Raw genomic sequence first — 26,106 nt, forward strand, 5'->3', positions numbered from 1 at the left:
CAGGATGAATGCTCATGGGTTGTCTGGAAGTGATCTTTATAACAAAGAACAAAACATAAAAACCCTGGCACAGTTTCATCCCTTCAGAGGAGCTTTGAACTCTCTTCTGAACACCCCTCAAGAGGATACGGTTGGAAGTACTGGCGCAAACCCCAAAACAGTGCAAAAGCTTGAAGCATCAATAAACCCCTCCCTATTATGGATCAATGACATGGCAAGAGCAACTCTACATATCCCACACACACACTAAAAGAGCTAGCAGTTTCTCAGTCCCCAAAACAATGCCATAACTCTGAACCTCATCCGTAGCACCCGCTGCTGCCTCTGTCACAAATGGAACCCACGACACAATCCATTTTGTGCCTGGGAAATTGTACTTCAGACTGTGGGACATCTCATCAATCACAGTGACAAAAGATCATACCCCAGTGGTATCTACTCTGCAGGCTTCAGTGCCATCAATTGGATAAGTGACCTACATATGGGCATCTAAGGTTGCTGGAATTTTTTTCCCCACCCTAAAAAAAGCTGTGTGATAGAAGATTCTTGTACTTTTTTGATGTATTTATTGCTACAAAATCCCAGGAAGGTCTGGCAGAGCCATGGTCTTGGTTTTAACAGATGAGCAGCTGGCGTCCAGAGAAATTAAGCGAGGACAGAAATGTTTATTCACTAGCAAATGAATGAATGGATGATCCTAGTGTATCTCAGGACAGACACACCCTCCCTCCAAGCAAGTGATATCGGGTGGAATTTCCATCCAGAAGTTTTGTAATGCTCTATTGATGTACTGGAAGTTTTTCCACCCCACCCCTCACCCCCCAAAAATAATTTTATTTATGCATTCTAACATCTTTTCATTCAAAACTTATTGTTCAGCGTTCCCCAGATACTTCCAGTGGTTTTCAACGGAGAGGATAGTAAGTTTGTTGCAAAGATTCAAGGACAATCAAAGACTCATTTGGACATTTCAGCATAGAGTATAGTATCAATGCATCCGAAATTGGGAAACTGGGATGGATGCAAGACTAGACAAAACTGTAGCAACAGAATGGACAAGATGACCTTCTAAGTACCCTCTCTGATGGGAGGTAGCAAACTTAACCTATTGCTGAAACAGCAGAAGACAACTTACCCATAACTCCTGGAAATAGACTCAAAAATTCTCACTCTTTTGAAAGGATAATGGAACTCTATTATACAAGCATTTTTTGGCAGATAGGAAGACTCTCGATCTTGTATACAATCGTTACTACATGTTCAAAAGTTTCCCTACTGAAATTTCAATAAGTAAGATCTACTCACCAGCATTCATCACCACTTTGCACAAACAGGAAGGTATTATGGCTCTTACTAAGAGGTATTTGATCTAGACACAGACTTCCTGCAAATTCACCACTTGGTATTCTGTTTTCTTTCTTTTTTTGGCCTCCTTTACTGCAGCTACGCTTACACCTGAAAGGGTTGTACCCAGCATATTGGGACAAAAGGTTCAGAAACCACATGATCTATCAATAGAGCTGTCAGTCCTTTTAGACAAGCACAGATTCATTCCTGTGCTGCTTCTGAGGATTTGTGTAACAAAGAGGGGGGAATGGTACTGTCTGTGTGCATCTGGCACAGAGGAAATCATATTTCTACAGTCCTTACATAACAGGACAAAACAGAAGCAGGCAAAAATGGTTCACGAAGTCCATTAGCCTGTTTTCAACAGAGGCACCCATACCCTGGAATGCCTCCCATTGCGGGTCAAATAACCTTTCAATACCTCTTAAAAACATACTGTTGCAAAGGTTGTGCACCACCCACAATCTCTGCTGAGAGCCAGTGTGGTGTAGTGGTTAAGAGCGGTAGACTCGTAATTTGGTGAACCAGGTTCGTGTCCCCGCTCCTCCACCTGCAGCTGCTGGGTGACCTTGGGCCAGTCACACTTCTTTGAAGTCTCTCAGCCCCACCTCACAGAGTGTTTGTTGTGGGGGGGGGGGAAAGGTGAATGTTAGCTGCTTTGAGACTCCTTCGGGTAGTGATAAAGTAGGATATCAAATCCAAACTCTTCCTCTAGCAAGATTTCAGAGGGTTCCAGTCACTTACCCAGAGTCGTGTTTCCATTAGGAATTCGAGCACATCAGAGACTGTAGTGTTTTAAGATATAGGCTTTATTTAAGACCTATATACACCTGGGTCTAGATCAGGGGTCAGCAAACTTTTTCAGCAGGGGGCTGGTCCACTGTCCCTCAGACCTTGTGGAGCGCCGGACTACATTTTGGAAGGGGGGGAATGAATGAATTCCTATGCCCCACAAATAACCCAGATTCCCACACCATCCACGGGCCAGATTTTGAAGGCAATTGGGCTGGATCCGGCCCCCAGGCCTTAGTTTGCCTACCCATGGTAGACGGAGGAAGAGAGTTCACAGCATTACATCCCCAAAGGGGCTTGTTCTTCACAGCAGAACAGCGGCAGAGTCCAGGGCATCCTGCATGCCATCTCTGTGCCTCTGCCCCAGCCTGCCAAGATGGTTCTGCCCTGCGTGGGTTCTGCCTGGAGTTCAAGCACCTGCTTTCTCCTTCTCAACAATATTTGCTCAGTGGTCCCCCATCTTCTCCAAACCTCTGTTTTAAAATGGACACTTTCTCTTGTGTGACACCATGCCCCCCTCCTCTGTAACCCTGGCAACAAACACCTGTTCTGCAGAGACCCAAGGATTTTTCTTTAATGTGTTGATAACTGGGCATGGTTTCATAATGGCTTGACCTCAACAAGCCTGACCAGGCTAGTTTGCATAGGCTAAACCCAGTAATTTCCCTGCTTGGCACACTTCAGGAGAATGTCTGCAGCCTGCATTTTCCCTTCAATATCCCAAATGTTATCTAGGTGCTACAGTTTTACTAATTTCTAACATTCACTAACTCTAGCAGTTATGGGGGCCTTTGCACCCCTAAACTCTGTTACCTCAAATCTGTAACAATACATTTACCAAAGCTTTCCTGCACTCCAGTTCCTTGGCTCGCCTCCAACTAAGTTCTCCACAGAGTAGAGCCATTGAAATGTATGTACCTAAATTAGTAATGTTCATGCATTTCAACAGGTCTACTCTAAGTATGTATTACCAACAGCGGATATAACCCTTTTTTTTTTTTTGTTTTGTGCATTGCCTGATTTTATTTGGGTTACACAGAAGTGTTTTCCTTTTATTTTTAAAGATGTTTTATTGAATTCCTCTTGTATTTTTACTGTATTTGGGTAAAACTGCTTATCATATTAGGCAGCATAAAAGCAGAATAAAAGATGCCTACAAAGTAAAAATGCAGTTTCTCACAGTGAAGGTGATGTTGTAGCTTCATCTTTTCCACATCCCTTTCATTGTGTCCTGGGTTATGAAACTTTGGCCTAGCATTCCCAATGAGAACTGTACCACTTCAGACTTCAATAAAGTGTGCGACTGAACACTCCTTTGTTCAGCAAAATTCCTTGCACAGAAGGTCCCTGACATGCTAGCCATTTATGTGCAGGGATTAATTTGTTTTCATAGAAAGCAGCCTTCAGTTTGAGAGTCCTCACCTCCAACAATCTCAAGCAGTACTGTTCAGAGACAGGTTTACTACCCCGAAGATAATCAAGAACAGAGAGGTCTTGGGTGCATTTGCAGATCCTTCAAGTCTCCCTATATTCCAGGGACAGTCCTGGATTTACAGAAGCCATCCCGGTTTCTGATTTGATCCTGGAATGTCCCTATTTTCATCAGGGAAATGCTTGAGGTTATGGAGTTATGCAATCCCCGAGCCAAGATAAGCAACTATACAACCTTCAGAAGACATCTGAAGGCAGCCCTGTATAGAGAAGTTTTTTGAACATTTCATGTTTCATTATGTTTTTATATACCCTGGAACCTACCCAGAGTGGCTAGGAAAACCCAGTCAGATGGGCAGGGCACAGATAATAACATTATTACCATTATTATGGAATAGGAAGTCTCTATTTTCAATGGAGAAATGTTCAACGGGATGCATTTGAGAACCTAGCAGATTGGTACTTTCCAAAGTGGTAAAGTAAAGGTAAAGGTACCCCTGCCTGTACGGGAAAGTCATGACCGACTCTAGGGTTGTGTGCTCATCTCGCTTAAGAGGCCGGGAGCCAGAGCTGTCCCGAAGACACTTCTGGGTCACGTGGCCAGTGTGACGAAGCTGCTCTGGCGAGCCAGCACCAGCGCAGTGCACGGAAACGCCGTTTACCTTCCCACTATAAAGCGGTACCTATTTATCTACTTGCACTTAGGGGTGCTTTTGAACTGCTAGGTGGGCAGGAGTTGGGACCGAACGACAGGAGCTCACCCCGCCGCGGGGATTTGAACCGCCGACCATACGATCGGCAAAGTGGTACATGAACCAAAACTCAACTATCCTTCAGAATTCACACTTCTCAGAGTTCCCTGGTGCAATTCCCCTCTGCAGGGGTGTGATAATGCTCTTTTAAGAAACAACCATTGTATTAGGAAAATTGATTGCAAAAAAAATGTTGAGGCCAAATTGCATATAACAATATTATTTGTCGCAGGATAAATGAACGCCAAAAAGCAAGGAAATGATATTTTTTTTAATGCAAACTGATGCAGAAATGTTGCAAATTAAACTAAAGACTGGGAGGTCAGGAAAATAATTGAAACTGAAATTGACAGATCCTTACATCACTAATGAGAGCTAGGTCTCAAAATTCTGCATTACTTAGGAACAGAGTTTCAGTTCAATGCATTTGTTTAAAAAAAGTTAAAATCAGATATTAATGTGAATGAGGGTTCAGGAAGAATCACAGAGTAGTAAATGGCTTCAACAGCAACATGTTTGCAATTTCTCTCCGGCAATAGACAGATCTCTAGAATAGCCTCTGATAAAAAGCAATTAATCTGAGCCCCTTGGAAGAGAAGGTTACGGTCAAGGGACTCCACTAAGAAGTAAAGTCTTTTAAATGTTAAACATGGCTCAGTTTATGGAATACTTGAGCTCTAGCCCGTATCAATTATTATTGAACAGAGAGGCGACTGATAGTGAAAGGCTCCTGCAGAGAGAGAGAGAGAGAGAGAGAGAATGAAGAATATAAGAAGAGCCCAGCTGGATTAAGCAAAAGGCCCAACCACCAGATAGAATCATAGAATTGCAGGGTTGGGACCATGGGGTCATCTAGTCCAACCCACTTCAATGCGGGGATGTTTTGCCCAATGTGGAGCTTGAACCCACAGCCCTAATATTATGAGTCTCATGCTCTACCAAGTGAGCTACCCCAAGAAAGATGCTTGGGGGAAGCTTGCAAGCAAGACCTCAGCACAGCTGCCCTCTCCCCATTTGTGAGGCAACTGGAATTCAGAGGCTTACTGCCTCCAACAATAGAGGGAGAACCCAGCCATCATGCCTAGTAGCCTTTAACCTCCATAAATTCAAAGCCAATTTAAGGAAAAATCAAGAGAAGCCAGGAACAGCTCCCTGCATCCAAGGAAATATACGAACATAAATGGCCTCCACTCATAGCCAAACTGCACTTTGTGTCCATACTTCGCAATTTAAACTCGGCCTATTCTTAATTCCTGAGGCATTTTCCAAGGCGATTGCCTGCCCTGCTTCCTGTTTGGTCAGCATTCATCAGACCAGGCTGCTGAGGCCACAGTGTTGGTGCCTGCTCAGAGCCTAATTATTATCCCTGCATTTGTCCCCTTCCATAGTTAAAACCAGGGGGACGCAGGTGGCGCTGTGGGTTAAAGCCTCAGCGCCTAGGACTTGCCGATCGAAAGGTCGGCGGTTCGAATCCCTGCGGCGGGGTGCGCTCCCGCTGCTCGGTCCCAGCGCCTGCCAACCTAGCAGTTCGAAAGCACCTCCAGGTGCAAGTAGATAAATAGGGACCGCTTACCAGCGGGAAGGTAAACGGCGTTTCCGTGTGCGGCTCTGGCTCGCTAGAGCAGCGATGTCACGCTGGCCACGTGACCCGGAAGTGTCTCCGGACAGCGCTGGCCCCTGGCCTCTTAAGTGAGATGGGCGCACAACCCCAGAGTCTGTCAAGACTGGCCCATACGGGCAGGGGTACCTTTACCTTTTACCTTTATAGTTAAAACCATGCTCAAGGCAGCTCCCAACATGAAAAGATTTACATAATTACAAACGTAGTCATAAACAATAAATAAAACACATCAAAAAGCACACAACCAAACTGGACAATTTCCACATAAACCATAAAACCTAAAAATGAAGATACAAAAATATTAATATCACTTTAAAAAAGAAAGAAAACTACAACAACCCCCCTCAACAATCTCTCAGCCCAGGAGTCTGTTCAGCAGCCACAGCTTTTGTAGCTGGAGTCAGTCCAGGCCCCACCCTCCCAGCTGGGAAAAGTCCAGCAAGGCAGAGAGTAGGCCTTCCAGGACTCACATCCAAGATAGTCACAGAAACTGTATTTCTTCCACAATAGCAAACACTGGGTGGTAGTCAACTATGTTTTCCCTGGTGTAGCCCTCATCAAATCAATGGAATTAACTTACCGCTCATTATCTAGTGTTTTTGTTGCTGTTGAATGCTGCAATTTACAGAAGACTGACCTAGCTCACCATCAGGGGCAGGGACCTCGTCCTCTTATTCTCTCAAGCATCATGGATGCTGACAGTCCCAGCTGGCTTATTATTTCATACACACAGCCAGCCAAGTGATATAAAAGTTTGGCCAGATATGCCAAGGAGTTCAGCATCTCTTCCACACCAATGCGGAGAGAGAGAGATAAATAACTGTAAATCCAGCACCCAGGCAACTTTGCCATCACTATTCAATTTGACCATGTGGCTGCGTGGGACTTAAGGATCACACACCCAGGATCTGGAATTAGCAGCACAGATTGTGCCATTCCCCTCACTTTGGACCCCCCCTTTTCTGTGCAACAAGCAAAGCATTAAAATATTCTGACTGAGGTTTGTGGGTCCCACTTTTCAGGTACATTGCTTTGACTCAGCTGCTATATTTGCCGTGTTGTGTGTGGTCTGCAGATTCTTTCTCATTCGGAATCGCTTAGCAAACAATGTGATTATAGGCTGGGAGATCCATGATCTCTCTAGCTACACCCAAACCATACTACACTGGAGTGAAAGAAGGTCCCACTGACTAGATCATAACCCAGGAATTTTGCTAGAACACCAGAGCTTGCCACCCTGCATAACCCAAAGCCAAACCTGGCATGCACCTTCCTCTTTTCAGAGGTAAAGGTAAAGGTACCCCTGCCCGTACGGGCCAGTCTTGCCAGACTCTGGGGTTGGTGCGCCCATCTCACTCAAGAGGCCAGGGGCCAGCGCTGTCCGGAGACACTTCCGGGTCACGTGGCCAGCGTGACATCGCTGCTCTGGCGAGCCAGAGCTGCACACGGAAACGCCGTTTACCTTCCCGCTAGTAAGCGGTCCCTATTTATCTACTTGCACCCGGGGGTGCTTTCGAACTGCTAGGTTGACAGGCGCTGGGACCGAACGACGGGAGCGCACCCCGCCACAGGGATTCGAACCACCGACCTTTCGATCGGCAAGCCCTAGGCACTGAGGCTTTTACCCACAGCGCCACCTGCGTCCCTACCCTTTTCAGAGATAACCTTGCTCAATTCCAGCATAACACAAAGCATGTAGATGCCATTACAAACTCACATCAGGAGTGGGGGGTAAGAATACCAAAACACAGAGAGCATACAATTAACTCAAGCTGAACCAGAAAAATATCCAGGAAGTCTTCAGTATTGAGAAGTTAACCTATATCCTGCACCATCATCAGTGGAGGTGACAGAATACCAATACAGTGGTACCTCAGGTTACATACGCTTCAGGTTACAGACTCTGCTAACCCAGAAATAGTACCTCGGGTTAAGAACTTTGCTTCAGGATGAGAACAGAAATTGTGCGGTGGCAGCGGGAGGCCCCATTAGCTAAAGTGGTGCTTCAGGTTAAGAACAGTTTCAGGTTAAGAACGGACCTCCAGAACGAATTAAATACTTAACCTGAGGTACCACTGTATAACCAATTTGACTACAAGACACAGTAGCATATGCATCAAGCATCCAGCCCCATAGTGTGGCTTTCCAGGTACTTTTAAAGACTCCTATTTACCTGGTTCCAGGTAAGTAACCAAACAAAGGAGGTCTGCGACTTCCTTGAGGAGGCACCATAGTCAGCTTCATGAGTCGAGACAATGTGTGGAAGGGATCTGGTAGGTGTTATTGCTACAGCATGCAGAAAATAGCTGCATGCTGAGCCCAAAGCAGTGTATGTTGCAATCAGAAGGCAAGCATTAAACTTCTCACACTTCAAAGCCTGGGCAATTTATTTGCATTTCCCCTCTCCCCCACCCCCCAACTGGGGCTTGGCATTGCTAATTAAGCTAAATCTTCAAGGCCAAAGATCTTCAAGAGGAGAGTTCAAGTCAGCCTGGATGGGTCAGCCAGTTCCAGGCCTGACAAAAGGGCACCACAGAAGGGACAATACTTAACTGTGGCTGAGCTTTGAAAGACACACACAAGCCATTATTCGGTGGACATTAGATTCAGTCTTAGAAACTCTCTCTCTCTCTCTCTCTCTTTATATATATGTATATATAAGCTAGGCACGAAATGGGACGTGGGTGGTGCTGTGGGTTAAACCACAGAGCCTAGGACTTGCCGATCAGTAGGTTGGCGGTTCGGATCCCCGCGACAGGGTGAGCTCCAGTTGCTTGGTCCCTGCTCCTGCCAACCTAGCAGTTTGAAAGCACGTCAAAGTGCAAGTAGATAAATAGGAACCGCTCCAGCGGGAAGGTAAATGGCGTTTCCATGCGCTGTTCTGGTTCGCCAGAAGTGGCTTAGTCATGCTGACCACATGACCCGGAAGCTGTACGCCGGCTCCCTCAGCCAATAAAGTGAGATGAGTGCCGCAACCCCAGAGTCGGCCACGACTGGACCTAATGGTCAGGGGCCCCTTTACCTTTTACTAGGCACCAAATGGCTCCTGAAATCCAGGTTACAGATGCCAAAACAGAATACTTAGTTTCTGTTTGGGGGTCAGACAGCTCAAAATTTGAATTTTTCCATATGACTTTTTGTTTCCGAAATTCATTCTGATTGTGCAGATAAAATATCATGGCTAGAATTCCACGGGGTATGTTGCTAGTGTGCAAACACAATCAAGATCCAAGGATCCCCAGGCCTGAAGCTCCAGATGGTGGAGCTATCAGGTACCATCCCAGCACCCGGGCATCTTCACTTGGTCTCAAGTGGCTGAGAGCCAGGTAAAAAATGCACCTGGTGCCTGGAAAATTTTGAATGCTGATTAGAATGGTCTGGAGCAGGGGTCAGCAAACTCTTTCAGCAGGAGGTCGGTCCACTGTCCCTCAGACATTGTTGGGGGCTGGGGTATATTTTGAAGAAGAAAATGAATGAATTCCTATGCCCCACAAATAAACCAGAGATGCATTTTAAATAAAAGCACATATTCTACTGTGTAAAAACACGCTTATTCCCCAACCATCTGCAGCCCAGATTTAGAAGGCGATTGGGCCAGATCCAGCCCCCAGGCCTTAGGTTGCCTACCCATGGTCTGGAGAGATAAAAACATCTCCAGGCATGGCCATCAGAGTCATCTAAGCAGTAACCATATATCAGGGATAAGGCAAACATAGGAACCTCCCTTCTGTTGTAGATGAAAATGGCATTCTTTAACCTTGAGTCGCCAGATGTTGCAGGACTAAAACTCTCATCTTTCCCTGTTCATGGGCTAAACTGGCTGGAGATGATGGGAATTTCAGTCCAACACCATGTGGGGACTCACCCACTATGGACACATTGTTCCCAGATGGTTTTCCATGAGTAAGCATAGCCTTCAGGCTGAGAAACATCCCTCATCCCTGTTCTCTGGCTAAGAAATGCTAACCAATGAGCAAACTAGTCAAAGTGACTTTCTTAAAGCTGCATGGGGGAAATGGGGAGACAAGAGCCACCAAGGTTTTTAAACAGTTAATAGCATAAAACAGGTGCTGGCAAACACAATGAGACAGCATAATTAAATACCACCTTCCACTCTCAATTGCTCAACCTCCCTTCTCGGAGCTCTTGAGAGAACCACAAGTGACAGCTGCTAATCATGTTATTTAATGCACGGAAGGCAGGTGTTCAGGAATTACAGCGATGTGATCTGGGTACAAACCCAAACCGAAAAGACGAACAAGCATCGCTAGGCACCGTGCTTCGGTCTAAATACAGGAGTTTGCTTGAAATTAATTCTTACTTATATTTGACAACCCGGGTTTATTTTTTAAAAAAAATAATTTCTTTTTTTACCACTTAAACCAGGAAGAGCCACAAATTCCCTCTCCCCTTTGCCAAATTTCAATCCCCACTGTAAAGTCAGCGTATGACCATTCCAAGTCCCTGACCTCCACGTTTCTCTTGCATCACCAATATTAACAGGCGCTTTCGCCCAACCTTTCATCGACCGCATTTTCCCTTTCTCTTCACTCCCCAGCCAGCACCCTCCCTAGCCTGCGGCAGGCTGTTCTCACCAGTTTAAGTTAACATTAATAATTAAACAAAGCAGAGAAAGAGATACCAGCGAAGTAATTGTCCTCTGCTACAATGCAGAATTTCTCCCACACACACACACTCACATACATGTCTGTTCAATGTTAGCCTAAGGAAAACAGCTTTAACCATCTTATTTCATACATTTCCATGCACCAGTGATCATGAGCATAAGTTTATTATCCTGCTAAACAACAAAAGAAGAAGAAGACGTGATATATCGAGGGAACGAACAAATAACGGAGCAATAATAAAAGAAACACACGGCAAAAAATAGCAACACAGAACGCCAATAGTTCTGCAAATCAGTTTCAGCTAAGTATGTCCACATTAAGACGTGGCCCGTGCCATGGTTTGCAACCTGCTGGATTTGCTACCCTATTGGGGAAAACTATTTGAAGCCTAATTAGCATGGAATTTGGGGAGAATGCAAACACTGTTTTTTTAAAATTTTATTTCAGTGAGACATAAAGCAAAATGCCATGGCATTTCCTCCATCCATTCATCATAAACAAGTTAATTACTGTGTAACAAATGGGTGCCTGCTGGATTCCCAATGTTTTGGAGGATGTTAAGAGAGCTGAGTCAGGCAAAGAAGATGAACCACAAAGTAGTAGTTAATAGCTTATGGCGTACTTATAATAAAACAATGACTCTGTGAAAGCTTTTGTTGTCAAATTAAGGCTAAGCCATTTCCATTGGAATAACTCAATTACAAAGTAGTCATTATCTGTTTAACTGAATTCCAACCAGGAAGCCTGTGCTTTCCCCCCCCTTTCTAATCTAGATGCAATGGAAGGAGGAGCCATGCCAGTCCGGGGACCTGAAGAATGACACACAGCTGAGCACTGGAATGCTGATTCAGTTCCAACACACACACACACACACACACACACACACACCAAACAAGAGAACCTCAACAATGAGTCACATCTGCTTTATTATCAGAAGTTCCAAGCATGTGATTTAGATCTCCTTTCCAAAAGGAGGCACAAGCAATTGTCAAGACAATGGCAAACCATTTAAACGCAGCACATCTTTGAAACTAAGGAAATTGTTCCTACAGTGACGGCCACCGATTTGGATGGCTTAAAATAATAATAATGAAGTTTTCACAATACAATAAAAGAAAGAAGCTAATCTGCAGGAAATAAAGAGAAGAAAGATTCAGAAAAAGAAACTACAAGATCCTCCCTCATAGCTTAACTTCCATCCCCTATGTAGGAAGATGTGTCCTCCCAGATCTCACCTGGGCTCACCCCTCTTCTCACAGCCTCTCACCCTGTGATATCTGTGGGATATATTATTACTAGAGCAGTCAAGTACAACCTTTTCCGGTTGCCTAGAATGGACACACAGAGGAATGTGGCTCCAGACAGGGAGGACTTCCTGTCATACCTTCTCTGGAGCTTCCTCCTCCTCCTGTGTGTGACCAGGTAGATGGACGTGACCCTAGCTGACCAGATAAAAGGGCTGGCCACACAACCATCTTTCTCTTCGACTCTTGCTCTCCTGGCTCTTAAGCTGTGCATGGCTCAACCTTCACATAGGATGGAGCCCACAAGCAGAAAGTCTGAGATGTAGCCCAGACTTCACTGTAACCACAAGATAAAGCCTGCCTTCGGATTATTGCTGTGAACTGAATGTGAGTAAAACTTACTTTTGAATAAGACTGTGTTGTGTTATTATTTTAAGAGGGAAATAAAGGGGAAACTTACCAGGAACAATCCAGACTGGACAAGTCAGACTGGATTGCTTAATTAAAGGATTCTAACGAATCATCAGCTTGCTTCCAATAAGTTGCAAAGGGAATGTGCTCTGCTGTTTACTCACAAGCATGAGTGAGGAGGGAAAATAACAAAACAATATATCCTCTCCTACCTTTCTTAACATTCCCACAATATCTCCCCTTAAGCTACCTCTCACACGAAATCCAAACTTTCCCCTTCAGCTGTATACAATTCTTACAGTTTGGATGGGTTTTAGAAGAGAATTGGACAACTTCATTTGGGATGGGGTTATCAATGGCTACTAAGAAACTATGCCTTATGAGGAACGGCTATGGGAGCTGGGCATGTTTAGCCTGGAGAAGAGGAGGTTAAGGGGTGATATGATAGCCATGTTCAAATATATAAAAGGATGCCACATAGAGGAGGGAGAAAGGTTGTTTTCTGCTGCTCCAGAGAAGCGGACCTGGAGCAATGGTTCCAAACTACAAGAAAGAAGATTCCACCTAAACATTAGGAAGAACTTCCTGACAGTAAGAGCTGTTTGACAGTGGAATTTGCTGCCAAGGAGTGTGGTGGAGTCTCCTTCTTTGGAGGTCTTTAAGCAGAGACTTGACAACCATATGTCAGGAGTGCTCTGATGGTGTTTCCTGCTTGGCAGGGGGTTGGACTGGATGGCCCTTGTGGTCTCTTCCAACTCTATGATTCTATGATTCTAAGCCTGAGGGAGCTGGGAGGTATTGACAGGCACCTACTGGGAAGCAATATGCCTCTAAATACCAGTTGTTAGTAATCGCAGGTGGGAAGAGTGCTAGTGTGCTCATAGCCTGTTTGCAGCCTTCCCAGGAACATCTGGTTGGCCACTGTGAGAACAGAGCACTGGTGTAGATGAACCTTTGGTCTGATCCAGCATCGCTTATGCTCTCAGGAGGAGGATGAAAAAGAAGCCAAAAAGGTTACTTCTTATTCCCGTAGCAACTACCAGCAGCTGAGGCATCTGTCCTAATTTTGATCTCAAGGGATAACTTCAAATTTACCCTTAAAATACTGATACCCATGTAGTTCCTTTGTGGACTCAGCACCATGCCTGCGTAGGAATATAAGAAACTGCCTTCTAAGCACTCTGACTGCCAGCAGCACTCCAGAATCTCAGGTTATATCACCTGATAGCTGGTCCTTCTAAACTGGAGATGACGGCAGTTGAGCCTTGAACCTATTCCATGCAAGTCCAACGCACTAACACTGAGCTCTGTTTCTTTCCCCACACAAAAATACTTGTGGTCACATTTCTGGTAGTAAACTTGCAGTTCACAGTACCACCAGAGGAGTCGGGACATTTCAAATATGTGAGCTTTGTACGAAATTCCAAGTCAGGGACAACAAATAACCATACTACTTGAAAAGTCTATCTAGACCCTTTGGGTCATGTACACAAAAAGGATATTGAGCAACAAGCATGCAGAAGTACCAATTGATAAAAACATATACAAAACCTGTTTGGAGACCCAGAGCTTTTTAGCCTAAGAACAAAAGCACTGCCATATTGAATCACAGTGGTCATCCTGTTTCCATGAGTGACTAGTCTTCTGATACCAGAAACCCAGAAAAAGCTCTGGTTGGTCTTATGTTTAAAAGAAACAAGGCAAACTTCAAACCGACGCTGGCTTACTTCACAAAACCATGGAAAGGTCTAACCAGGTACAGACCATAGTTTAGTTGAAATGCAGGCAAAACTTTCTGATCGTCACCTCGCAGCCACATAGGAAAAACAGAGGGAATGTCACACGGATGGAAAGAAAGAGAAATGCATTTATACGAAGTGTCAGGAAATAAAATGAAATGTAAAGGTAAAGGTAAAGGGACCCCTGACCATTAGATCCAGTCGTGACCGAGTCTAGGGTTGCGGCGCTCATCTCGCTCTATGGGCCGAGGGAGCCGGCGTTCGTCCGCAGACAGCTTCTGGGTCATGTGGCCAGCATGACTAAGCCGCTTCTGGTGAACCAGAGGAGCGCATGGAAACACCGTTTACCTTCCCGCCGGAGTGGTTCCTATTTATCTACTTGCACTTTGACGTACTTTCGAACTGCTAGGTTGGCAGGAGCTGGGACCGAGCAACGGGAGCTCACCCCGTCACAGGGATTCGAACCGCCGACCTTCTGATCGGCAAGTCCTAGGCTCTGTGGTTTAACCCACAGCGCCACCTGCGTCCCCTATAATGAAATGTACCCTTGGATAATTAACTCAATTTGTAAGCAAGGAAGAGAATGTGTATGTGGGGGGAGAGTATTTTTAAAGTAACAGATTTATCCCAGTTGTTATACAAATTAGAGATATTTGTTTCACAATGATAAACAGCAACATGTATTTCAGCATACGAATTCCAAAAGGTGCAAAACAGATTTCTCGTCTATTGGCAAACAAAATAATTACTTTTTTAAGATAGATCACAAGGAGTTCCATTGATAAAATTGCTACTTGGTTCCCACTAGCAGAATATGTTCCATAAGCAAACAATGAGGATAGTCCAGTCAGAGTTCTCCAAGGTCAAGACCTTCTGAAATGAATGGGACTACCTGGCAAGGGACGCAGGTGGCACTGTGGGTAAAACCTCAGCGCCTAGGACTTGCCGATTGTATGGTCGGCGGTTCGAATCCCCGTGACGGGGTGAGCTCCCATTGTTCGGTCCCAGCTCCTGCCCACCTAGCAGTTCAAAAGCACCCCTAAGTGCAAGTAGATAAATAGGTACCGCTTTATAGCGGGAAGGTAAACGGCGTTTCCATGTGCTGCGCTGGTGCTGGCTCGCCAGTTGCAGCTTTGTCACGCTGGCCACGTGACCCGGAAGTGTCTCCGGACAGCGCTGGCCCCCGGCCTCTTAAGTGAGATGAGCGCACAACCCTAGAGTCGGACATGACTGGCCCGTATGGGCAGGGGTACCTTTACCTTTACTTATACCTGGCAAGGGCATAGTAACGACTCTTCAGTGGAGCTTGTTACTTCAGCCAGCAACAGAGTCGTTCTGAAGGAATGGCCAAAAGAAGCATGGATCTCAAATGCATCAGATCCAAGCACTGCATTTGTAGCTGAAAGCTTCAGATATGACCACCAGGATTTTCACGAAGTGTGAGAATTCATACTATGGAGAACAAGGACAAACTGCTTTGAATGTGTACGTGCACCAAGAAACTCTGGACTCTTGAGAAATTTCCTTCTGCTATCTAGTCTTATGTTAGCTTATTGGCAAGTTGTTCTTTTCTTTTTCTTGGCCATCCTCTGTAGAAGAGCTGGCTCTTTCACAGCTCAAGCTAATTTTAATGGGACTTGCCTGGGTATCTTCCCACTGGATTGTGTCCATTCTCATTATTGCACTATTTATTATATTATGCTCAGATATATTGCTCATCTTGCTCTGGTTCATTTCCCTGCCCCCTTTCATGTGCAGTACGACATTTATGTTGCAGATCTTGCGATTCTTCCTATTCAATATAAGTGACGCCACTTAGAATCATCAAATTGTAGATATATCATTATATATCCTATTCAATATAAGAGGGACTTCCAGTTCTCTGCTGCATCACCATCTCCCCCAAAAAGTTGTGTGTGGGGTTTTTTCTGGTTGGCTTCTGCTTTTGAAGGTATTAGATGTTTCTGCAAACCTCAGGGTTCCTGCAAGAAGAACAATACTTAAGCAGTGATAGTCATCTGCTTATTCGCCATTTAATCAAGGCTCATGTGTAAGCTCTGCATTAGCTTTGAAATGCTAGAAAATATCCAAAAGGAAGAAACTCAGTCGAGACCACAAGGTGTGGCATGTCCATAGGATGCTTCAACCAGTTGTTGAAATCAAGAGGCATAGGGCATGACACATCTGTGTCCTGACTGGGCTACTGGACCACGTTGCCTTTGAACAGAGGAAGATTCTCTAACAAAACCATGCTATGTCTTAAGGACAACTGGCAACTGCTTGCTCCTAGTGTCACAAAACACCTCTGAAATCAGGCTACAAGAGAGCTGGAGCAGATAAGTGGCACAAAAGTGTCTGAAAAACATCCTGAAGGAGACCCACAAAGACCCTCTCTGCTTGCTTTTGCTTAGGCACAAAGTTAAAGCATGTTTTCCAATGTTTGCTTGTTTTTCAAAAAAAGATGCTAGTTGGGTTTTTTTGCTTGGTTGGTTGGTTGTTTCAAGTATTTCAATGATTTTTGGTTTCTTGCTTGGGATGCCAGCAAGAAGATTTTTTTGTAATAAATAGCTAGCTTGCCCTCTGCCAAAATAAAAAAAAATCCCCTTTAAAAATGAATCTCCCCAGAAACCACTTCTCTTGATATGAATTCAGACAGAAATCACTGAAACTTTTCATTGACTGAATGAAATTTGAATACATTTAACATATTCCACTAAAGCATCCTGGGGCAAAAACTCAGAGTGGGAAATTCCCATGAAAGTAAAAGCCCTGCCCAATAAGATCATGGGGATGTGTACAAGATCCTCAGCATCTGATGAAGTTAGTTCATGAAAGTTTAGGATACCACAAGAGGGTCGATTTTGTGGCAGCCGACTAGCATGGTTGCTTCTCTGGAAACATACCCTCTGAAGACTCATAATCTACTCCCAGCATCAACTCAAGGGAGTTTCAACATGATCAGGAGAAACAATCATTGATGGAAATTGCTCATTCACAGGAAGTGCTTAAATGGCTTATTGTGATATAATTTTCTATTTATTTAAAGATCACAATCAGCTGATGTTATAATTACATGGCAGCTTCTCTGCAGCCTCAGCTGGCACTGCCTTTGAACTGCCTTCCCCAGACCTTCTGTTCCATCTCTATTGTCCAGCCAGCAACAACACAACACAATGCATCAAACACCCAATTGTCATAAATCCCCTTCCAAAAGAACAGGCCAATTACATTGTCTGCAAAGATGAAGAGGCAAGATAAACATTAGGAAAAACACTGTCACTCAGAGAAAGATAGCAAAACAAGGGGAAGAAGCAGCCTGGGAGCAAATGCATACAAACCACGATGATCCCATTGGATCAGGGATACAATGTTAACTCAAAGCATGTGCGAAGCCACTTGTCTGGTTACCTGCTGCAAAGAAGGCCCACTTCACCTGAACTGAGCAAGGAACACTTTACGATTTGGAAGATATAGCTCAATGGAGTAGCAAGTGCTTTGCATACAGACAGACCCAAATCCAGACTAGTCTCCATTTAAAGAGAGCAGAATAAGACCCCTGCCTGAGAGTGGGCTAGATCAGGGATCAGTGGCTATCTACATATTTGACCTAGAACTCCCTTCGTCAATGGCTATGCTGTCTGGGGCTGAGGGCGGATGGAATCCACCAACTTCCGGTGAGCTACAGAATCCCTATTCCTGAGCTAGAGAGGCTAATCATCTAAGCCTGCAGTCCCCATCTCACTTTACAATTATAGAATTGTGGAGTTGGAAGAGACCAAGGGGGTCATCTAGCCCAACTCCCTGCAATGCAGGAATCTTTTGCTCAAGGTGGGGCTCAAACCGTTAACCCTGAGATTAAAAGTCTCCTGCTCTACCAACTGAGCTATCTCCTGGAAGTAAGCCCCACTGAATCCAATTGAACACTTAAGCAGACATGGTTATAACCATAGCCTAAGTCAGTATAGGACAGCTTCATGTGTTATTCCCTCCCCACACACCCTTCATGTTGTCAGTCAGTCAATGATCAACCTACAGGCAGGTGGTGGACGACTGGAAGAAGAAGAGAAGAAGAGGAGTTTGGATTTGATATCCCGCTTTAACACTACCCAAAGGAGTCTCAAAGCAGCTAACATTCTCCTTTCCCTTCCTCCCCCACAACAAACACTCTGTGAGGTGAGTGGGGCTGAGAGACTTCAGAGAAGTGTGACTGGCCCAAGGTCACCCAGCAGCTGCATGTGGAGGAGCGGAGACGCGAACCCGGTTCACCAGATTACGAGTCTACTGCTGTTAACCACTACACCACACTGGAATAGCCACCAGGCCAACTGAGAAATTCCCTTCTGCTGCTACCTCTGATCGTACAAACCTAGCATTAATTCATCCTCTGGAGTGCTTGGATCGAGTCAGTTAAATCTGAAACAGCTCAAACTTTGTTCATTAATTCCGAGTTCAGAGAGGGGAACAAATTAAAATGGACTTCTGTACGTAAGGCAAAGGCACAAAACGGATTGAAGGCCCAGGGTGTAATAAAAGGGTTATAACACTGAAGTGGCAAAGGTGCACACTCAGCTACAAATTATGGTCAAGCAATAAAGAAGTTCAGAACTCATATACCTTTCTAAAGGAGTCAGCAGCAGATGCATTGTGCAGCCAACATCTGCTGTATTCTTGGAGGAAGGCCCATATTCCCCTCCCACTTCACCTCCAGCCTGAGGAAATGAAGCCTTTCACAGCCCGTGGCCTTCCTCCATTCCTTTCTGAGCTCCCAGTAGGGTTATAATCCAACACTTGAGGACATACTGAGCTTTAGACTGCTTATTGTCCACATAACTGGCCAAACACTGACTCGCCCCTTTCTGCCAGTGTCAAGTCACACAGGAATTGTGTGGATTGGGGGGACACTTCTGGCAAAAATGGTTGTCCGCTCATGTGGCCCTTCCTTGCTCTCCAGCCAACTTCGCTTGCCCTCAGTGGCATCAGATTTGATTGGCTATGCAACTATGCATCATCATGACATCATCCCATCCCAGTAATGGTACCCGACTAGTAGGGAAGCAGGAGAAAAAGAGTAGCCAGGAGACAAAGAATTGGGGAGGGTGCAGCAGCAGCAGCAGCTAGATACTAGCTGCTCAAGGAAACAATGGATCAAGAAGGTTTCAGCAACGCACCATCTCCCAAGCCTAGCCAATCTCATAGAGGGGTTGTAAAATGAGAAGAGAGGGAACCATGTGTGTCACTTTAAACCACTTAGAGGAAATGTGGGATCACAGCTGTCAACTTTTCACTTTTCTTGCGAGGAATCCTATTTGGAATAAGGGAATTTCCCTTTTAAAAAGGGAAACGTTGACAGCTATGTGTGGGATATAAATGTAATAGTTAAAATTAAGTGGTGGCAGGATATTTGGGGAGGGCGCAATACCCCAAAATAATCAACTCAGTATTAACTGCTACATTTAATAATTAAAGTGGTAGAAATAAAAAACCGGAAAGTATTTTGCAATGTATAGCTGCCCTTGTTAGCATACTGCACCTCAGTAATCCTAGCCTGGAGAAACTTCCAGGTCCCTAGCAAGGTCCTTAAATAAAATTGCACATACCTAAGATTTTGAGCTGTTTTCTCAGGTTCACATAGGATGTTTCCTCATGATATTATTTATATTTCTCAGAATATAATTACTCCTCTGAGATAGGATTTTTAAAAAATGACTCATGACTTACCAGACAGTCCTCTTACAATACAGCCATGCCAGTTTCTAGAGCAACACACACATACACACACAAAGCTCTGCATGTAACACTGTACAACCATAATCATTCTCCTCTTTCTGGACAGGAAAGACAGGAGGAATGAAATCTTTGCAGAAAATAAAAGGGTTTGGAAGCAGAAAGAAACCATTCAGGACAACGTTCTTGGGTTTCAGTGTGCCATTTTGCTGTCTCATTACAACAGACCCTCAAGGAAACAAAAACAGCCCATCGCAAATTGATCTTCGTTGGCCTCCTTTGCTAAAGTGTTTGCCATCTCTTGCTTACTCCAAAACTCACTTCTCTTCCTTCAGCAACATCTCACTGCCATATCAGATTGGCACTGCAGAAGCGGCAGCGTGACATCTACAGTGCCTATTAGCAATTAGAAAGCAATGTACAGAGAAGTGTTCCAGTTTGGCTTTTAAGATTCTCACAGGACTAAACTAAAGGCTACATTTCCTGTGCCACACAAATAGGAAAGTTTAATTATTGTAATAACTTTAAAAGGCAGAGGCAGAGGAAGGGGACAAAAAGGAAAAGGAACAATGCTCACAAATAAGCTATTTTCCTTCGGATTATGAAGCTGTTTTAAGAGTTTCTATTCACACACACAAGTTGTAATCCTGCAATTACTGTAAAGCTAATTGGTACTTTCTCACTGGCTGTGTTTTCATGTTGTCAGTGGGACAGTAATGAACATGAATGCCACATTTGAGAACAGAATGTCTGTGGGCTTGTTTACCACATAATCCAACAACAATGTCTGCTTTATCAAGCATTGCAAGCAAAGGATGGTTTAAGGATCTTCACATCTCAAATGCAAAGATGCTCTGTACAGAGGTGTGCACACCCACGATATTTTAAAAAACATGACACAGGTACGGATACTTCTGCCAACAGCAGGTAGAGGTTAAAAAACAAACCAAAACCATGAAGTAAGGGCTGGTGTGCTACACTACTCTGACATCCTTTCACTCAAGCCACACAATATGGAACAGAAGAATATGGTCTTCGTCTCACCAATGCACAAGTCCACAATTCACCATTCATTTTGCTGATGAAACATTTGAGTCTGGGGTCCCTGCTTTTCACATCTGTCAGCTGTTTCCTCTCCAGCGGGACAAGTGTTCCTTAACCTATCCCTCTGCATTGCCAGTTTATACTTCCTACCTTTGAGTAACTTCTGCCCTTCCATGATGTTTTGGGAAACCAGCGCTGTGTAATCATCTTCCGAGAAGCCTGGCTTGCAAGTGGGTCTGACTGTAAGATCCCCATTGGGCGCCTGCAGAGTCCAAAACAAGAGCAAAAGAACACTGTGAATTGTATTGTTGTTTCTAGTGGGAATCTCCAGGGTTGGGGGGAGGGGAGGTTTCACAGCCCGTGCGCAAGTGTCTGCAAACAGGCAAGTCTGAGCAACAGAAACAGCGTTCATCAAGTCTTACACTGATAACATGTTTCAAGCCGGGTGGGGAAAATGAAACACCAGTCAGAAAATAGCAGTAGCCTTTTGCTGGAGAGATAACTTGGGAGGGTGGGATATTATTCAGCAAGGTTGCTGGGAATGGTGGAGGCTTGAGTGATGCACACAGCAATAAATCTCCCCAGTTGGATTACAGGCACCCTCACATCTCAGATCAATACAAATCAAGCCGTGGCTGGCAAGCCTGAGGACTCGCATGCCAGCAGCTCCCCCCCCCCCCCAAGGTTTGAGAAACCCATCTGATCACCATCTTTGGCCCTAGTCATTGGACAATTGAGATCTGGAGAGTTACTGTTAAAGCTACAGCAGGATGCTGTTAAGTCTGCATATATACCCAGCCTGTACCTCCCTTAACAAATCAATGCAGAACTGCTGAGCAATCACCACCTGGCAGGCAGGCAGAGGGAGAGGGAGGAAGCGAGTGCACACATGCAAGCATCCCTAGCTGGAAAGCAAAGCAAAATCCTGAAAGGTTCACAAGGTAACCCAGAGAAACAGAAATACACACAGTGCCTCTGCCTGTCCCTGACCACCCCCAGCGAGGCAATTTAGGAGCATCACCTAGACACCCTAACCTACATGCTACAGCCATAGCTTATGCCATGTAACTTCCTCCCTTTAGGGACAGAGATTTGTTTCCAGCTGCACACTGGAGCGAATCGTTGTAGAAAAAGGCTAGTTTCCAGCCCAAGCCTTGGAGGGGAGAATCAATTTTCCTTCTGCCTTGGCTTTCCAGATCTATGTGCTCAATCAGACTCCAGCCAACATGCAAGCACAGAAGCTGAATGGCTCGTTAGCTGGTGATTTGTAAACAAATTCCTATATAGAAAATGAGGTTGGGAAGGTGGTGGTGGTGGGGTGTCACCCCTGTTTTTCTACCACCCCAGGCAAGATTTTTCTAGGGACTCTCCCAAACAGATTAAAGGCACAGGCTGATGACAAAACCAAGTGGCCTAAACCCTATAGAGAGGGGGGAGTGGGAGAGCAAGCCAGGCCAACCCCATGATCACTGGAAAAATTAGGCGCTTTGAGGACTTAATAGGTAGCAGAAAGAAGCAGGCTCAGCCGAGGTGGGTTTTCAAATAAGACTGAAAGAAAGCCACATGGCATGTGGATGAGAGAGGGAGAGAAGGGGCGAAGAGAACAGAGAGTCTGTCTCCTGGCTTGCAGAGGAGCTTACTAAGCAAAAAGTAAGCCAATGTAATATCGGCGAGAAATCACGCTTGGGAGAGAAATGCCAGCTACCGTCTCTGGAAAGTGCATGAGAGGGACTCGGCTGTGCACTCCGGCAGTCTCCTGGCAAGATCTGCAATTCAGAAGCATTTCAGAGTCTGACAGTAGATAATAGGCTTTGGATTTCCAATCACCCACTTATTACAATGGCCCTAACAGTGGGGCCACTGCAGCAGAGAGTCGGTGGTAGGGTTACACAGCCAAGCCTTACAAAGCGGCTTTCCCTTGATGGGTTTTTAATTAGGACACTATTCTCTCTCTCCCCACCCCCAATCAAGTTTTTTTTCTCTCTCTCCAGGCTTACAAATAAAGTGCCTCAATTTGTCTTGGGAAAGGAGGTCCCAAACAAGAGCCATTATTGGGGTGCCATTTGCCAGGAAGCTCTCCTGTCCAAGCAATGCATGGCACACTGCTGTAGGCAGATTTATGCAGGAGAACTTCCCAACAGATCGTGTCCATTGTCAGTCAGAGCTCCAGTACTGGAAATGTGCTTAATGATAATAAGACTCTAGAGGGCTTTCCATATCAGCCTGGAAAGGAAGAGAAATTGCAATCTGATCATTTTTAACTCAAAAATGGTTTTGAGAATAAGGCTGATTTGGCAGCTGTGGGTGTCCTTCTGAAATTATCTTAAAATTTAGAGAGAGACAAAATGTAGGAATAATCAAAAAGCAGGAAGGGAGCATGGCACCTAATATCCCTCCCACAAAAAAAGTATTTCAGCATTATGCATCCCTATCCTTTCGTTTTAAAAGGCTCCGTGGCAGACCGCATGGTAAATATTCCCTTAAAATACATACAGCACACCAGGATATTTGGAAGCAAGTTAGAGCTGCCAAACCAGATTCTGAGCTGCGTTAATACACATTTGCAGTCAAGTACAAGTCTGTTATTCCCCTAAAAGCTATTAAAGCAAGTTTCTCTAGGGAATACCTATTTTGGGGAAAAGGGGGGGGGGACTTTTCAATTTTTATGTTATGAGTAGTCTTATCAGGTGCATAGTAGGACTCCCTGCACAGATCTGTATTAGCCTCAGCCATGGGTGTGTCGGGTTGAAAGATGCACAATTTCTTCTCTTTAAAAATTGCTATTAAAAAGCATTTTTAATAGCAGAGGTGAGGCTCAAGAGTCCCACATCCACACAACCACCCTTAAGCCGGTCTCGATTTGCCTGGGTCCTCCGAGTGCTCCAGTTCTCTCTACAGCGTCTGTTGATAAACCGCAACACCCAAGACTTCAGCCACGCCACGTGGGTTAAGCACACGAGGGCAAGATGCATTCTGAAGTTCTGGGAGGATCCTAACAAAGCAAAGCTTTTTTAAAAAAATAATAACCCATCTCTAATATGCAGATATAATTATATGCTCCTTCCAGCGGTGCTGGCTTTCTTCTTTTTTCCCGTTTGGATCTCATCGCCAGCTAAAAAAACTTGGGATGCTCTATCCGCGCGGTTGTCTACCAGCCCAGGTCTCTATCCCCGGCTACGGCAAAGAGACACATTTCCGCCCGTTAAGTCGCTTTGCATTTAGCAAAACGACCATCCAGCTTTCCCCAGCACTACTGCCGCCGCCCCCCCCCCTTTGCTCAATCCTTCCTCCTCCTCTGGATTTTCGTCTGCCAGTTGTCTATGAATTGATAGAGGAGAGAAAGGGGAGGGGAAGGGGGCTCAGCGGGGAGACACACACAAGCTAACATTGTTGCACATACTCTGCAAAAAAACAAAAAAAAAAGGAAAAGGGAGAGCGCTTGGCCGGCGGGGCGGTGGGCTGTGTGTGTGTGTAAGTGCTGTACGGTGGAGCTTTTGCAGGAGCTCTTCCTCTGTCCCCCCCCACACATACACGAGAAACCTCTATTGCACAAGGCATCTGGAGAAGGGGGGGGGGCGCTCAAGCCGCATGCAGAAATAAGGGGACCCCCTTTCCCAACACACAGATACATAAGCAGAGCTATATCCCAGCGTACAGTTAATGATGTGCGGAAAGAGAGAGGAATTGCAAGGAAAGCGGTACTCTCGTGGCTCCTTCCAGGCGAGCTTCCAAGCCCCGGAACCCAGCACGGTCCCCTTCCCACCCCCCCCTCCCCTCCTCCTCGTCGTCGTCTCCCTCCGGCAGCGCCCCATCCTTCTCCAGGAGGGAGCTGCTGCTGCTGCTGCTGCAACTTACCCGGGCCGAGCCCCCGCAGCAAAAGAACAAGAGAAGTAGCATCCTCGAGCCCAGGGGCATCTCCGCGGATCTCGAGCCGGGCTCGCCCGCCCGCCTGCCCGGCTAGCTGCTGCCGCCTCCTGCCGCCGCTTCCACCGCGCTCAGCCCGGGCAGGGCAACCCCCAGCGCGCGCCCTGCCTGCTCCGCCCGGCGCTGCCTGGTTATCCCGCGGCGCCTCCGAGCCGCCAACTCTTCGCAGCCGCCGCCGCCGCTTCTTCTCCTCTTCCTCCGCCTGCCTTGCCGCGCTCAATTCCTCGCCGCCGCTCTGAACTGCAGGTGAAGCGCTCTCGGTGCTGCTCGAGAGAGTCCCCGCCTCCAAGCCCGGCCCATACGGCGCGGAGGGGCAGGCGGGCGCCCTTAAAGGAGCAGCCGCGGCAGCAGCAGCAGCAGCAGCCAGAAGGGGAGCGCGCGCGCTTGCCGGCTGCCCAGCCCATCACACACACACACACACACACACACACACACACACACAAAAGGGCTCGGGAGGGAATCCTACGCTCTCCCGGACGGGCTTACTCGGGAGTCAGCAGAGGTTGGGTGTTGATTCCCAGGATCCACTTAGTAGAAAGTGGACAGAGTCTTGCCCCAGCTCCAACTCTCCCGCTGGCGCAGGCAGAAGAAAGTTCCGCGGGTCTTACTCCCGAGGAAGCACCTGCGGGGTTGCAAGGGGCCTCATCCGAAGGCGGGCTTCCTCGAGGCTTTTGCACGGTTGTGTTTTTGCCGACGATCGGGCCCCGCGGCTACAAAGAGGTTTACTCGGAAGTAGGGCCCACGGGGTTCAGGCAGGGCTTGCTCCGAAGTAAGCGTGCGCTGCATTAATCGAGCTCGGAGCCCGTTAAGCAGTACTGGGTTGCTGTACCCAGCGATAGCTCGGCCTGCATTTGTCTCCTAAAGGGAGGTGCGCAAATGGGACCTTGAGGCTGCTGCTGTCCTGTGCGCGCGAGTGGTGCCCGTTGAATTCAATGGCACTTGCTTCTGAGTAGACATATACAGGCGGGACATGTAAGCTGCAATGCTTTGCACACCTGCTTGGAAGTGGTGCCCCTTCAAACCAATGACAATTGTGATTGCACATCTGTAGGGTTGTGCTGTGGTTTGGTTTCCTTTTTAAAATAAAATAAAAATACAACCCTTTACACACTTGCTTGAAAAGGAGCCCATTGAAGTAAACATGGATAAGATCAGGTTGCATGAAAATTTAATAGACTAGATGTATTATGCATGTTTACTCAGAAGAGAGCCTCTCTCTGAGTTTGGTGGAATTTACTCCCAAGTAAGTTTTACACCCAAACTGAACTAACTCTCTCTCTCTATATATATATTGGGGTGGTATTTTTAGGGCCCCAGAAAAGCAAAATAAATGCTTTTATGATCTTATAGATATTAGTAGGTTTTAATGATTTTATTGTACACAACAATAACTTATATTTTTTGAGTTGGTGGTTTTAAAAATATTCTTCTAAATAAAATAAACTAGGC

At 45.7% G+C, this 26,106-nt stretch overlaps 1 protein-coding gene across 6 annotated transcripts in view; it reads right to left on the reverse strand.

Annotated features, from left to right (window-relative positions):
• CDH4 (cadherin 4) overlaps positions 1–24,897 on the reverse strand; it is an 839,962-nt gene extending 815,065 nt beyond the window's left edge. For 4 of the 6 annotated variants that reach the window (XM_079979079.1, XM_079979078.1, XM_079979077.1 and 1 more), the window contains exons 1-2: positions 24,589–24,896; positions 20,884–20,995 (exon numbers count right to left, since the gene is read on the reverse strand). In XM_079979079.1, coding sequence (XP_079835205.1) covers positions 20,884–20,995; positions 24,589–24,648 — 172 coding nt within the window. In that variant the 5' untranslated portion in view covers positions 24,649–24,896. Of the gene's footprint in view, positions 1–20,883; positions 20,996–24,588 lie in introns of all 6 variants that reach the window. The other 2 variants (XM_079979074.1, XM_079979073.1) reach the window with 1 other exon arrangement.
• Between the last annotated feature and the right edge of the window lie 1,209 nt (positions 24,898–26,106).

Source organism: Podarcis cretensis (genome assembly GCF_951804945.1).
Source record: "Podarcis cretensis genome assembly, chromosome: 6".
In the NCBI taxonomy this organism is placed as follows: domain Eukaryota; kingdom Metazoa; phylum Chordata; class Lepidosauria; order Squamata; family Lacertidae; genus Podarcis; species Podarcis cretensis.